The 13,554-nt window shown below is 32.9% G+C and overlaps 2 protein-coding genes across 2 annotated transcripts; both read right to left on the bottom strand.

Annotated features, from left to right (window-relative positions):
- Window positions 1-1,920: 1,920 nt before the first annotated feature.
- Window positions 1,921-2,934, bottom strand: LOC113724571 (F-box protein CPR1-like). Its single transcript, XM_027247458.1, has one exon. The coding sequence runs from the start codon at window positions 2,932-2,934 to the stop codon at window positions 1,921-1,923; it is 1,014 nt and encodes a 337-aa protein (XP_027103259.1).
- Window positions 2,935-10,479: 7,545 nt separating this feature from the next.
- LOC113724570 (acetylajmalan esterase-like) lies at window positions 10,480-12,658 on the bottom strand. The gene is made up of 5 exons (XM_027247457.1): window positions 12,448-12,658; window positions 11,563-11,775; window positions 11,316-11,464; window positions 10,824-11,097; window positions 10,480-10,703 (listed from the first exon to the last, which is right to left on the bottom strand). Exons 1-5 carry the CDS (start codon window positions 12,656-12,658, stop codon window positions 10,480-10,482), a joined length of 1,071 nt encoding a protein of 356 aa, XP_027103258.1.
- Window positions 12,659-13,554: the final 896 nt, after the last annotated feature.

Genomic DNA, 13,554 nt, shown 5'->3' with positions numbered 1-13,554 from the left:
GTAAAATGGTAATTCCCAGGAAATATTTGATGAGACACACTGGCCTACTTAAGTACCAATTGCCTAGACAAAATCACCTATATATGCAATTAATTGCACAATAACTCACTACAAATATACCTATAAATATAGCTACTAAATAGACAATAAAATAAAACACCAGAATTTAACGAGATTCGGCTAATTTGCCTATGTCCTCAAACACTACTGACAACTTAATATTTCAATAGAAGAAATATTACAAAGAGAGAGAAGGAAGCAAGTTATGATGCTATTGCTTGGTGTGATTGAATTGGTTTGTTTGAGAGCTATTTATAGCTCTCAAGCAACCTCTCAAATGTTAAACTAACCGATGTGAGATTTAGAAACTTAGGCCAAAGATTTCAAAGTCAACAATTTTGGCTTGGAAAAGTCAACAATTGAGGCTTTGAATTCAACAGGACCAATGAAAAAGTGAGAAGCAAAAAGGAAAACACCTAAGTGCCTATTCAGGAAAGAATGCTATATAAACAGATGGGAGCAAATCAAACAACTGAATTCAAGAATAATCAATTCCACCAACAAGTTAAACCATCAAGAATAACATAAGCAAATTCATAAACATTCAAGACAAGTTAAAGGACAGCAAATCAAGAATATCAAGTCCAGCAACAAGTTTAACCATCAACAATAGCAGAGGCAATTTCATAAAAATCCAAGACAAGTTGTGCCATTAGCATGATAATATATGTGCAAGCTCCATCAACTGCTTAAAGATAAATGACAAGTGTAACCCCAAAGATTAGACTCAAATTGTCAGTCCAAGCCATACAACTTACCAACAAAGAAATTGCTGCAGATTACAGAAGACCTTTTTATAGAAACAACATGCACACATATGCAAAGACAACCTTAAAAACAGAACTAACATGCCAATGACTACTTTTGTAGAGTTTGAAACTGAAAATCTTTATAAAAAATGGTGACATGCATATAGAGTGATTTAACTAATTGAGGTGCTTAATGACAAAAGTTCATTCTCAACGGTTGGTGCATCCTTCGATGACTGGAGGTAGACAAGTTACTGCTTCTACAAGTACATAGCAGATATCCTGAGTCATACAAGACACTCAAAATTAAGTTGCTGTACTTAGCTCCGAAAAAGGGGGAAAATTGACAAGGCATCATCTATTATATGCTGAAGTAATGCTTTCTACAAAGATTTGGTAAAAGTATATTGGGATGAGATCACTGAACTTGTCTGCCTACCATCTTAAACAAAAACTAGTTAGCTAATAATTAATGCAACAAAATTTAAGATTAACAACTATCTGTGCGCATATACTGATATCTATAACTCCATGTTAGATCATGCAATTTGAGTCTGAAAGCAACAGCAAATATACAAGAATGGAATCTTATGAGCAGAGATGAATATAAGAGGTAGAGAAGAGAGGACATTTGCCCTTACCAAGAATCTCTTCCCTGAGTATTTCATTCCACAACCTCAAAAGAAATATCAAGCCAAAAGGTCCAACCTGACCGCAACAATCTCACATTTGGTTCAATCATCACCGTGTAGCAAGGATACATTAGCCCACATTAGCAAGAAATGGGCTGCAAATCTTATATCTCATTATTCAGTCCATAGTGGCAAGTTAGCTCAAGACTCTAGGAGTTAAACGAAACCTAAGTTTACAATTAAATCCACAGCAAAGGGAATGAAGCTATTAATAAAAAAAAAGGGAAATGGAATGCCTATGCGATTACCTCTTTTCTTGTAGTACAGCTGTTCTTTTTGTGTTTCTCAGCTTACTAGCACTGCTAAGCTTTCACTAGGCTTTGTAAAAATATACCCAATTCAAAGAATTGTTCAACCCCAGTAACTTGCATCACAGGATAAGAAATAGATTTGCTTTCAATGTCATACCATAGCAGCAGCTAATTAGCCTGTCCCAAAAGTACTCGTCTACGGCATTTAGAATAAGCTATTGGCTTCATTGCTTGAGGACAGCTAGGAGAGAGACGACAGTTAGTAGATAGATCACATATTTTGATTGAAACCAAATTTGTCCAAGATTTCTGGACTCCATACTCTGCCATCACCCAGATATCAAAATGACTTTCATAATATTCACAAATCAAGGAAAGGCATCCTTTCAAAATACCCAAACGCATATCAAAATGGCGATCAAAATACTCAGGTTGTGGAAGTAACCTGAATTCCTCTGTTCCAAGATCGAAGGTAGCAATAAGTTTGTTAGAATTGGATTCACTAGCTTTTACAACCCAATACAATGCCCTATCTACAAGCTTGCCACTGACATGCTTATGAAAATAGTAAGAAAAATCTGGAACCCTTTTCCAAGATTCTACTTTCAGACCATAAACCTTAACTTTAGAGTAAACCTGATCATCACGCCCATAAAGCACTGGAATAGCAACCACCTTATAATCATCGCTCACTGAATCATACCCAAACCCATAACAGGTATAGCAGTTACCACCGACGGGAACACCGTGAAATTCATCTTTTCTGGCACTCGGTAAAATCCGGTGCTTTCTGGTCGATGGGTTCCATACAATAGGGCGATCATCCCACAAAGACAATACACAAAGCAGTCCATTACATGAACCCAGGATATCAGTTTCAAGGTCAGTCCTGGGCTCCACTGGGAGATTGAGTTCTTTGAAAACGGCGCAGTCAGTTTCAAGAAAAGAGTCATAGTCTGCAGAGTAAAGATATACTTCACCAACTACAAGATTAGAGCTGCCATTGAAATTTCCAAGAATAAGGTTGTGATGGGACAAGTTCCTCAAGTGCTTTTTGATGAATTCTTGGCTGCCTATTGTAGCCCGCCAAGACTTGGATAGAAACCTGAATCTTATGAGCGTCTTTACAGGGAGCTTGGAGAAAATTTCTTCGATCAAATCAGGTGGGATTCGGTCAGGCATTGTTGAAAACTTGTTAGCTAAAGATAATAATCTTGACCAGGGTCTGACGCTTGTAGAAGGAAATGAGCAAGAGAAAATGTTCGATCATGGAGTTTCAGTGAATAATTTGATTACTACATGTTTGTTTATATGCTCGAAAGAATTCCTCTTGTATTTTTGGCAATGCGTTGGGTCATGACCTCTGATTTTGGTAGTGAAGGGCCTCGAAGTAAATGGATATAATATTCGGGAAACTTCAACAAAAACAAGAAATCTAAAATATTTATACTTCAAGATTTTCATAATTGTGGTTTCTCAATATAATTTTTCAGATAGTATATCAAAATAATAACGTACCGTGCGATATAAAGTAGAAAAGCTATACTGGAAAACAGTGTGGAAAACGTTTAGAGAGAACGTATGAAATTACTTATTTATATAGAGAATACAAAAAAAACTTTGTTGAGGAAATAGAGTTTTATATGTACATATAATTTTTTATGTCGACGTGATAGATTCTAGGCACATAAAGCTAAGGGTGGCAATCGGGTCCAAATTAGATTGGCGGATCGGGTTGAGATCCGGGTATAACAGAAAATTCGCTGACCCAAACTTGACCAGCCAACCCGAAATGGGTCAGGATACCTGACCCGAACCCGAAAATTTCGAGTTGGCGGGTAGACCCGAAATGACTTGAAACTTAATTTTAATTTATTAATTTATCACTGTAATTTCTAATAAAACCAATTTCGTACAAGACTAATTACATAATCAAGTAATAAAATTTTAAATAAGTAATCCCAAACCAAATCTTAAATAAATTAAAACACCGTAAAAGTGTTTTATCCCAAACCAAATATAAAATAAATTAAAATAGTATAAAAGTAAAAAATATTAGTTTAGTTAGATAAAATAATTTTTATGTTTATTAAATTATTTTTAATTCGTGAATGGGTTATCGGGTCATATCGGGCCACCCATATGTTGATCCGAATTCGACCCGTTTTCTTTTCGGGTTCAACCCAATTCTAACCTGAACCCGTGAAACCTCAATTCAAACCCATCAATTATACTAATAATTATACATGTCTACTAATAGAAATTATTAATTAGTTATACTAAATTAACTAATACATTTATACTAAATTTCTAATTACACTTAACACAATAACACTTTTTTCAAAAAAAAAACACACAATAATGACTTAATAAATATATTTGTGTCAAAAATGAAAACTTGACTATTATAATTACATTTGTTTCATGATGTTTAATTGTATTTAAATAACTCTTATTTGATTGTTTTTATGGGTTTCAATTATGAAATTACAATAGATAATAATTTGGTGATGTGTTGATATTTTAGTACTTGATTATTTGTTAAAATTTGACTATAAAAAAATTATATGACAACTTTTATAGCTTCGCAGGAGAAGACCACTCCCCCACCCCAACCCTATCCATTGCCATCCCTATATGTGTTTGTAAATTAAGAAAAGAATTAAGGTTTTTTTTAAGCAATGGAAGTTAATAGAAGTTTCATTTTTTTGTTGCAAACAAAAAAAAATTAAAAATAGACTTACATGTAATTTGTATTCTTTGTATTCTTTTTATTGCTAATTCTTTCAATAATGGAAATTAAATGATAAACCACGTAAAATCTTTGTTGGCTTATAAAGTTTGGCAATTAAGATTTTGTTATCAAAATAATAACGTACCGTGCGATATAAAGTGGAAAAGCTATACTGGAAAATAGTGTCAAAAACGTTTAGAGAGAAGGTATGAAATTACTTATTTATATAGAGAATACAAAAAAAAACTTTGTTGAGGAAATAGAGTTTTATATGTACATATAATTTTTTTGTCGACATGATAGATTCTAGGCACATGAAACATTTTCCAGGAAAGTCTGGATATTAGAAGACAGGTCAAGGGATCAACACCCAAATGGTCAAATCTCTTGACTTACACCCAAATAGAGTTTTAAAACTCTCTTAATGGAAGAATAGGAGTAGTTGGTTCGAGTTTTATATGTATAACATATAAGTACAAGCAATTCTTGAAAAGAAAAAAATATGATTCAAATTAGGGGTGTTTCGCGAATCGAGCCGCTCGCGAGTGGCTCGAATATGAGCTCGAGTCGAGTTCGAGGTCAAAAACATTAAACTCGCGAGCTCAATTCTATATATATTTTTTATTTTTTATTTTAATAGTAAAATTACATATATATCCCTACTATTTTATTATTTGTTAAAAAAATTATTGTTTTATTCATTTTTAAAAATAAATATTTATTTTTTATTTTTTAAAAATAAAATAATAATAATAATTTTTTTTTTAAGCTCGAGCTCGACTCGAATTTGAGTCGAGCTCGAACTCGATCTTGATATTTTGAGCTCGTCGAGCTCGAGCTCGAGTTCGAGCTTCACAAAATTAACTCGACCTCGGCTTGATTAGCCAAAATTCGACTCGAACTCGGCTCATTTGCACCCCTAATTCAAATCTTTAAGATCCTCCAAATATTGTTCCCCTTGTTTAGAACGCTTAAAATTACACCTGAATTAACATGCAAGCCTACAAATTGAATTTATTTCACTTGTACATTTGGACATTTGGACACATTTGGACACTTTCCTGAATTGATTATACTAGTATAAAATAAGCACTCCCAACAAGTGTCTACTAATCACTTGTTCCTTGTTAGCCAAACTCTTATCACTCCCTCGCAAAAGCACACCCTACCTATGTGTGTAGGAATGACAATTGGGGCGGGTGTCCGTATGGGGGGTTAATGGGGTAGGAGCTGGGGTAGGTTGTGGGGTGGGGCGGGGGGAGGGAATTTTTCCCCCGTTTTGTCCCCCGCCTAGCCACCCGTTAAAAAAATAATAAATAAATTTAATTAGTTACAAACTTATAATAATGATATTATTAGTTAAATGTAGTGTAAAATGGATGTTAGTATATGTAATATAATTGATATCATCAATTATACTAAAAATTATACATGTCTACTAATAGAAATTATTAATTAGTTATACCAAATTAACTAATACATTTATACTAAATTTCTAATTACATTTAACACAATAACACTTTTTTCAAAAATAAACACAATAATGACTTAATATATTTGTGTCAAAAATAAAAACTTGACTATTTTAATTACATTTGTTTCATGATATTGGATTGTATTCAAATAACTCTTGTTTGATTGTTTTTATGGGTTTCAATTGTAAAATTACAATAGATAATAATTTGATGATGTGTTGATATTTTAGTATTTGATGATTATTCGTTAAAATTTGACTATAAAAAATTATATGACAACTTTTATTAGCTTCGCAGGAGAAGCGGGGGTAGGGGTCCCCACCCCAACCCCGTCCGTTGCCATCCCTATATGTGTTTGTAAATTAAGAAAAGAATTAAAGTTTTTTTTAACCAATGGAAGTTAATAGAAGCTTCATTTTTTTTGTTGCAAACAAAAAAATAAAAATAGACTTAGTGCCTGTTTGATAACATAAAAAAGTGCTGAAACTGAATTCATTCAGACATTCAGATGTTGTGGGTGTTTGATAAATAAAAATTCACATACTGAACTTATTAAGTGGTACTGAATTTGTATGTATTTTTTTCAGCACAAGAATCGTAACTGAATGCTTAATTTGATAAGAATCAAGAGATTTACTTCAACTACTTTATCTTATCTACCAAATATATCCATGTTTGTTAATTATATTCAAAATCCTTATCTAATTAAACAACCTAATATTCCCTTTTTAAAATCCTTATCTAATTAAACAAAACAACCTGATATTCTCTATTCAAAAATTTTTTTTAACAATAGTATTTTTTTTGCAGTAATTTTCATCCACAAACATTTATATTTTGATATATATATTTTTTATGCAGATAAATATTATTTATGTGATGCAGCTTATCCACACACACGTGGCTTTATGACACCATATCGAAATATTAAATATTGGTTGTCTGATTTTCGAAATGCTTCTCGTCCAAGATCAAAAGAAGAACGCTTTAACCAAGCACATGCAAGATTGAGAAATGTAATTGAACGTGCTTTTGGAGTATTAAAAGCTCGTTTTCTCATTCTCAAAACGATGAAACCATACCCTTTTCCCACACAAAGAAACATTGTCATTGTATGCGTTGCTCTTCACAATCATTGCCATTTTCATACCTAACAATTTTAAGTTAATTAAATCATAGGTTCTATTTTCTTTTTGGATTAAAAGATAGAAGGGCAAAATTGTACAATTTAGCTTTTTAAGCATTAAGTTATGAATATTTATCAAACGGTATAAATAGATTCAGCATTAAGATCCAGACATTCATATATCTCTTTTCAGTGCTTAAAATTCAGCAAATTAATTATTTCAGTATTCAGAATTCAGAATTCAGATTCAGTATTATCAAACGGAGCCTTACATGGAATTTGTATTCTTTTTACTGCTAATTCTTTCAATAATGGAAATTAAATGATAAACCACGTAAAATCTTTGCTGGCTTATACAGTTTGGCAATTAAGATTTTGTTAATAGAGATAATTGGGTTTATGCATAGCAACAAGTATACTTCTTCTTTCCTCCCCCCCCCGGGGACCCTCTTTCATCTCAACTTCTTGTAGATTGGAGTGTTTTATTTTTTTTTTAAATGTCAACATAAACAGAAATTAGTTAAGTTTATATACTTTTATTCCATAATCGCTACCATTGTTGTCAATTATTAGAACACCGAAAATGAAATTTACTTAAGTTTAAAACTTTTCATTTTATAACTACTACCATTATTATTCACTGTAAATGAAATTTACTCACGTTTAAAGCTTTTCATTTTTTAACTACTACCATCATTCACTGTTATTAGAATACACTACATATATCTAATCATTAGAAGAAAAGGCTATCTTGAGTATCACTAAAAAATAAGACAGAATTTTATAGTCTCATCTACTAAGACTGACCGTACCTTAGAATCTTACTGACATTCTCATGCCTTTATAGGGAGTATAGATGCATTATTTTTCTACCGTATATCTTTGAGTATTTATCATTTACGAGATTTACTTTACTGTCACCTAAATGCAAAAGAAGCTGAAAACTAGTACCAAATAGAAGCAAAAAACTTCATCAAGAAACAAGTGCTCAATCTCAAAATGGTACCCCAAAAATGAAGTTGATGCATTGAAATTCCTCGTTCACTGACCATCGTCACCTTTTGTCATCAGTCATCAGTCTAATTTAATGAACTCAATCAATACTGCAAAATAAAATTTACATCTGAAGCTAAGTACGTACCGAAGTTGTCAGCTCAAATCAGTAGAGGATGTTTTAGAGTCAATATGCGACAGAGAAGGGCTGCTACCATCTTTTCTTGATTTTATATGATGCCAAGCAGATTACCAAAAACTAGGTATAAACTACAAATTTTTGCGCAGCCGGGATCAACTTAAGAGTCCTGGACTGTCCACTAATCTTTCTATCCGGCTAATGACCATGCCTTTTGCCTGAGAAATTGAAGAGAAAGTCTATCTGCAACACAGGTCACAAGCTCTACGATTATGAACAAACTTACATCCTTTGTTGCATATTTGATCATCCAGCACACTACAACAAAATCAGAGATATTAAAGAATTCAATACATTGGCTTTTTAAACTATATTAAGCACATCATATTTATCAGACTTCCATGGTCCTCCTCTTTGCCCTGATTTTCTCAGCTTTTCTAGCAAAACAAAATACTTCCACTGTTCTGCATAGTGAAAGTATCCTCTAAGAGGTACATCTCAGCGTAAAAGACGTTGGGGGTGTCTATTACTGTTAAAGATCAAATTGAGAAATCGATGGATCTTGAATAAATAAATAGGGGTACATTACTTTTAGTCCTCCTGTGATTTGATATTTTACCATATGACCCCTCTATTGTTTAATAATCTGTATACCTCAAACAAAAGGAAATCGGATAGCATGAATTCAAAAATCAAAGCAGATAGTTGGTTAAGCCTAAAATAGCAGATCCATGATGGTTTCAATCGATTTTCAACAAATTTTTGATATTGAAATGGTAAGAAAACTGCTCGAATACTGTCCAGATGAGAGGTGGAAGGGTTTCTACTCTATTCCACTTTCTTTCTCTCTCTCTTTTTTGTTTTTCCTTATTTCTCTTTTTTCTAGGAAAAATGATTTTTCCTAAATGTTCCTCACTAATGGAGAGTGTTTTAAACATCTTGAAAACCCTAACAGTTTTGTGGGTTCTGTCAATGGTTTTCCTTAAATGAGACAGATTTTAAAGTTTATGGATTTAAGTGTTCCATTTTGAAGTTTAGCGATTGAAGTGGAAATCACACATATTTTAGGGGGTCAAAATGAAATTTATATATTGACAAATTCACCATTCCACAATTTTTTTTTTCTTCTAAGATTAGGAACTAGAGATGGCAACGGGCAGAAATGGAACAGGGGATCCCTTGTGCTCTAAAATCTCCATCGCCTTTGGCTCGTCCCCCAATTTTTCCTCCCCACCTTGCCCCATCCCATTCCCCATGGGTGCCCCCACTGTTATGTGATTACGAGGGATAGGGAGGGGGACTATCATTTAAAATAGGTGGAGAATAATCCACCCCGCCCTCGCAACCGCCTCGCCCCACCTCCACCCCATGACTTCCCTTGTGGACACTTGCATCCATTGCCATCCCTATTTGGAACTTGTCTTGAATCGAAAAATATAGCAAACTTCATACTTAGCATGGTGATTGTTGGTCATACATGTAAAGGGTAAATATTTCTTACATTGACAGTATTACACGCTAGAGAATCCATATTTCTAATAATTAATCTTAATTTAAATCTGAATTTTGCGCATTGACATGCACTTTACTAATATTAGTGAATACACAACTGGTGTTGAAAAAATTAATTCATTATAAATTATAAATAGACAAGTAAATTCAAGGCTAAGGCATATAATATCACAGAACACAAACAAACAAATTTTTTGTGATCAAAATTGTAATTTGCTTGTTTGAAAGTTGATTGGATGAAGTGTATCATCGCAAGGGAAGTGTGCTTGGCTTATCTACCAATACCCCCTTCTCAAGTTGAAGGAGAAGGAATCTGTGAATTATTCGAGTCAACTGCTCTTTTCAACTTAACTCAATATTGACCAAACTTGAGTAGCTTGATTAAGGATTATTGAGTTAGACTCAGGTGCAAAGCCAGAAATTAGACATGAAATAGATTAAGGCTAAAATCAAACTATTCCCCATTTCCCCCTCGATAAAAGACCAAGAGAACTGTTTTCAACAACAAAATGAAACTGAAAAGCAAACTTTGAAGTACCAAGTACTACTGGATTAATGCAAAGTACTTCTTTTCAATTTGAATCTAAATAAAAATGTTATTGATAACAATAGAAACGTCAATGGAAAGTAAAAGATGGAATGTGTTATACCATTGAATAAACAAATAAATAATCAAAAAGAAAAGGAACCCCTGCAGGCCGAATTGAAACGACAACTAGCTAGCAGAAACTATAACATGATCTCCAACTCAAAGATGAAACATCCTCATTTGAGGCAAGACAGAGCGCAACAAATATCCTGCAATGTACTTATATGCTCGTTGTGTTGAATGAATTCCATCCCAACTTATGTATTTATCAGGTTTGGGACATGCAGAAACTCCTTCAACTCCACACATCTTTCGAGGATCAAAATTGTATGGCCCTGATCCACTTCCACAACAAGCCTTTTGTAAAGAATTTCTATCAAATCCTGCAAGAATTTTCAACCAAAAATTTTAAGTTGTGGGATTAAGCTAGATAATAATTTAGTACATATATATACTTAAAAAAAATATCGGCAAAATGATGGTATGGTAACAAATTAACTTACGTAGACGCTTGGCATGAGACAGGAACCACAAGTAGGCGTTGTAGTAGTCACCATAGACAATGTCGACATAGGGATATTCTTTCTTCAACACGTTGATTGATGCTTTTAGAACTTCATTGTGAATTTCAGCGAAGTTGTTTAAGTCCTTGAGACAGTGTTTTTCATCATATGCTGCTGAGTTATTTGTGTGGAAGCTACTGAGATAAATTGGAAGACAGCCAATTGGGAAGTTACCAGGGACAATAACTCGTCTTGCCCCAAAACCAATGACTTTCTGAAAATAGCAAAAATTAGCTAGATGAAAATAAGATTGTTAAATTTTTATTTGTACATATAAATAAATCCCTAATGAAAAATGCCATTTTTGAACAGTTGCAAACAAAAAAAGGAATTTGAGAATTTTTTTTAAAAAAAAGACCGTTTTGAGAAATTAAAACATACTTGAAATTAAATTAACAAGGATATTAAATCAAAAACAGAGAGAGCACTCACCCGAACAGCATCTGTAATACTTTGGACAACATCTTGCACTAAACCAGTTAACTCGTCCAAGGTTTTTCTTTGAACGAATCCATAGTTATAGTCGTTGCCTCCAATCTCACCAACAAAGAAAAGGGCATTTCTGAGCATCTTCCAACATCCTAGGGTTTAGAATAAGAAAAAAAGAAATAGGATAATCAATAATTGTTACCATAATATATTCTTGATCTGTGCTAAAAAGTTAAATTAATTTGCTAACCTTGTTTAGTGTGACAAGTGGAGTTGAAGTGGGAAGCCATCCATTCCAATTGCACGCTAAGGGAACTATTGGTTGCTGGATTTGTAATGTTTTTAGCTTTCAATGCCTCTTCTGATAGAGCAGTGGCTCCCGCAACAGCAAAGTTTACCCCATGTTCGAAATTTGCATGAGCTTTCTTGTAAGGTTCGAGGTATGGAAGACCAAATGCTATTGCTGTTAAACAAAATTCAACAATCTCAGTTGCAAATATGATTCAAAGTAAAAAAAAAAAAAAGAACCAAAATACGAACGTTCTGCAAGAAAAATTAGGACTAGTTTTTCCTCAAAAGAATTAATTGGAATTCTGCCTTGTTTCAAAAACGATTTTCCTCATAAAAACATATATATCCACTTATTAATTTTTTGTAATAAGAAAACTAACTTAAACTTTATGAAATTGGGATTTAATCTGTCCTCTCCAATTTAATCTCTTTACTTTTGCATAAATTTTCTAGTGTAATTAAGCATGTTAATTTTCAAGATATTCACGTAACACATATGAAGCCTGATTAGATGATGGTTTTGCCGTTTAATATTTTCAGTATATGTAAACTTTTGATCCTTAATTAGATATCATAAAAAAAATAAACAAAAAATAGATCTAGAAGAGTTAGGAAAAAATAAATAAATAGAATTAGGTTAGAAATTTGACAAACCAAAGAAACAGAAATTCACATAGCCTCAACCAGAAATAGGAAGATATGGTTGTAAATTTTTTTTTTAAAAAAAGGAAGAATAATGGTTGTAAACATAAAAAAGTTATAAGAGGCAAATTGCAAGAAAATTCTCAAGTACAAAAAAAATAGTAATAATAAAAAGTAGTTTGGAATTAATTTTGGTGCATACCGAAATAGTCAACCATGAGGAGCCCATTAGAACATCGACCAGTAGGTTTTCCAAACGTTGTCTCGCCATAAGGGGGTCTAGTGAACAAGAAACCACTGCCATGGGGACTCTCTAAAACAAGGTTTCCAGTATCAGAAATTGAGTCACCGAGCTGATATATCTTGTCAAGGTGATACAGCCTTCCCAGTTCAACATTCATAAAACCGGCCATGGTACCTCTGAATTTTCTTGCAGTGCAAGCATGAGGATGTAAAAGAAGAAGAATTAAGAAGAAACTGAGACAAATAATGGAGATGGGTTGACCCCTCGTAGCCATTGTTTCTTGGAAGATAACAAGAAAAAAATACGATTTAAATTGTTGATGTATAAAGTTCCTATGATTGATAGTGCTGAATATATAGGCACCAATAGAATTCCATTCACTTTAGGATTAGAGTACCAATCTCCTAGTATGTTTGACAAGGAAAAAATACTAGGATTAGAATTGTTATGCTAGTATGTATAACAATTTCCTTGTTATAATAGTATGTTTGACAGGGAGAAAATACTAGGATTAGAATTGTTATCCTAGAATGTATACCAATTTCCTTGTTATACTAGTATGTATAACAAGGAAAAAATACGATTTGAATTGTTGATGTATAAAGTTCCCATGATTGATAGTGCTGAATATATAGGCACCAATAGGATTCTATTCACTTTAGAATTAGAATACCAATCTCCTAGTATGTTTGCTGAGCGACAAAATCCAATTTCTTTCAGGATGAGATCATAAATCTCTCCTAGTATTGTTGGGATCTAGTGTATATGAGAAATAAAACTAATTTCCGTGGAAATAGAAATCTAAATGTTTTTTGAATTCAAACTATTGTAAATATATATATTGTTAATCACGTATAACCATTCTAAATTGTTGGGTAAAAATTTTGTGGAACCTCTAAATTATTGCCATTGTTTACTTTTGACCCCTCATTTAAATTTTGTTTTCGATTGATCCTTGAATAATTAAAACTGTCTTTAAGAACTTCCCAGTGACTTTAGAATTAAATCTAGTCAGATTTAAAGGACATTGACAAGTGAATATTTAACGCATATTTTGTACAAATT

Source organism: Coffea arabica, chromosome 2c (assembly GCF_036785885.1).
Source record: "Coffea arabica cultivar ET-39 chromosome 2c, Coffea Arabica ET-39 HiFi, whole genome shotgun sequence".
NCBI classification, from domain to species: domain Eukaryota; kingdom Viridiplantae; phylum Streptophyta; class Magnoliopsida; order Gentianales; family Rubiaceae; genus Coffea; species Coffea arabica.
The sequence above is the reverse complement of the archived record's forward strand: the minus strand, read 5'-3'. Positions and strand labels throughout refer to the sequence as shown.

Bases quoted from the DNA above. Each gene is read 5' to 3' on its own strand.
- LOC113724571 (XM_027247458.1), bottom strand. From the start codon at position 2,934: ATGCCTGACCGAATCCCACCTGATTTGATCGAAGAAATTTTCTCCAAG.
- LOC113724570 (XM_027247457.1), bottom strand. From the start codon at position 12,658: ATGGCCGGTTTTATGAATGTTGAACTGGGAAGGCTGTATCACCTTGAC. The intron at 11,465-11,562 runs GTTAGCAAATTA...TCTAAACCCTAG, and splicing joins CACTTGTCACACTAAACAAG to GATGTTGGAAGATGCTCAGA. The intron at 10,704-10,823 runs GTAAGTTAATTT...AAATTCTTGCAG, and splicing joins GTCTCATGCCAAGCGTCTAC to GATTTGATAGAAATTCTTTA.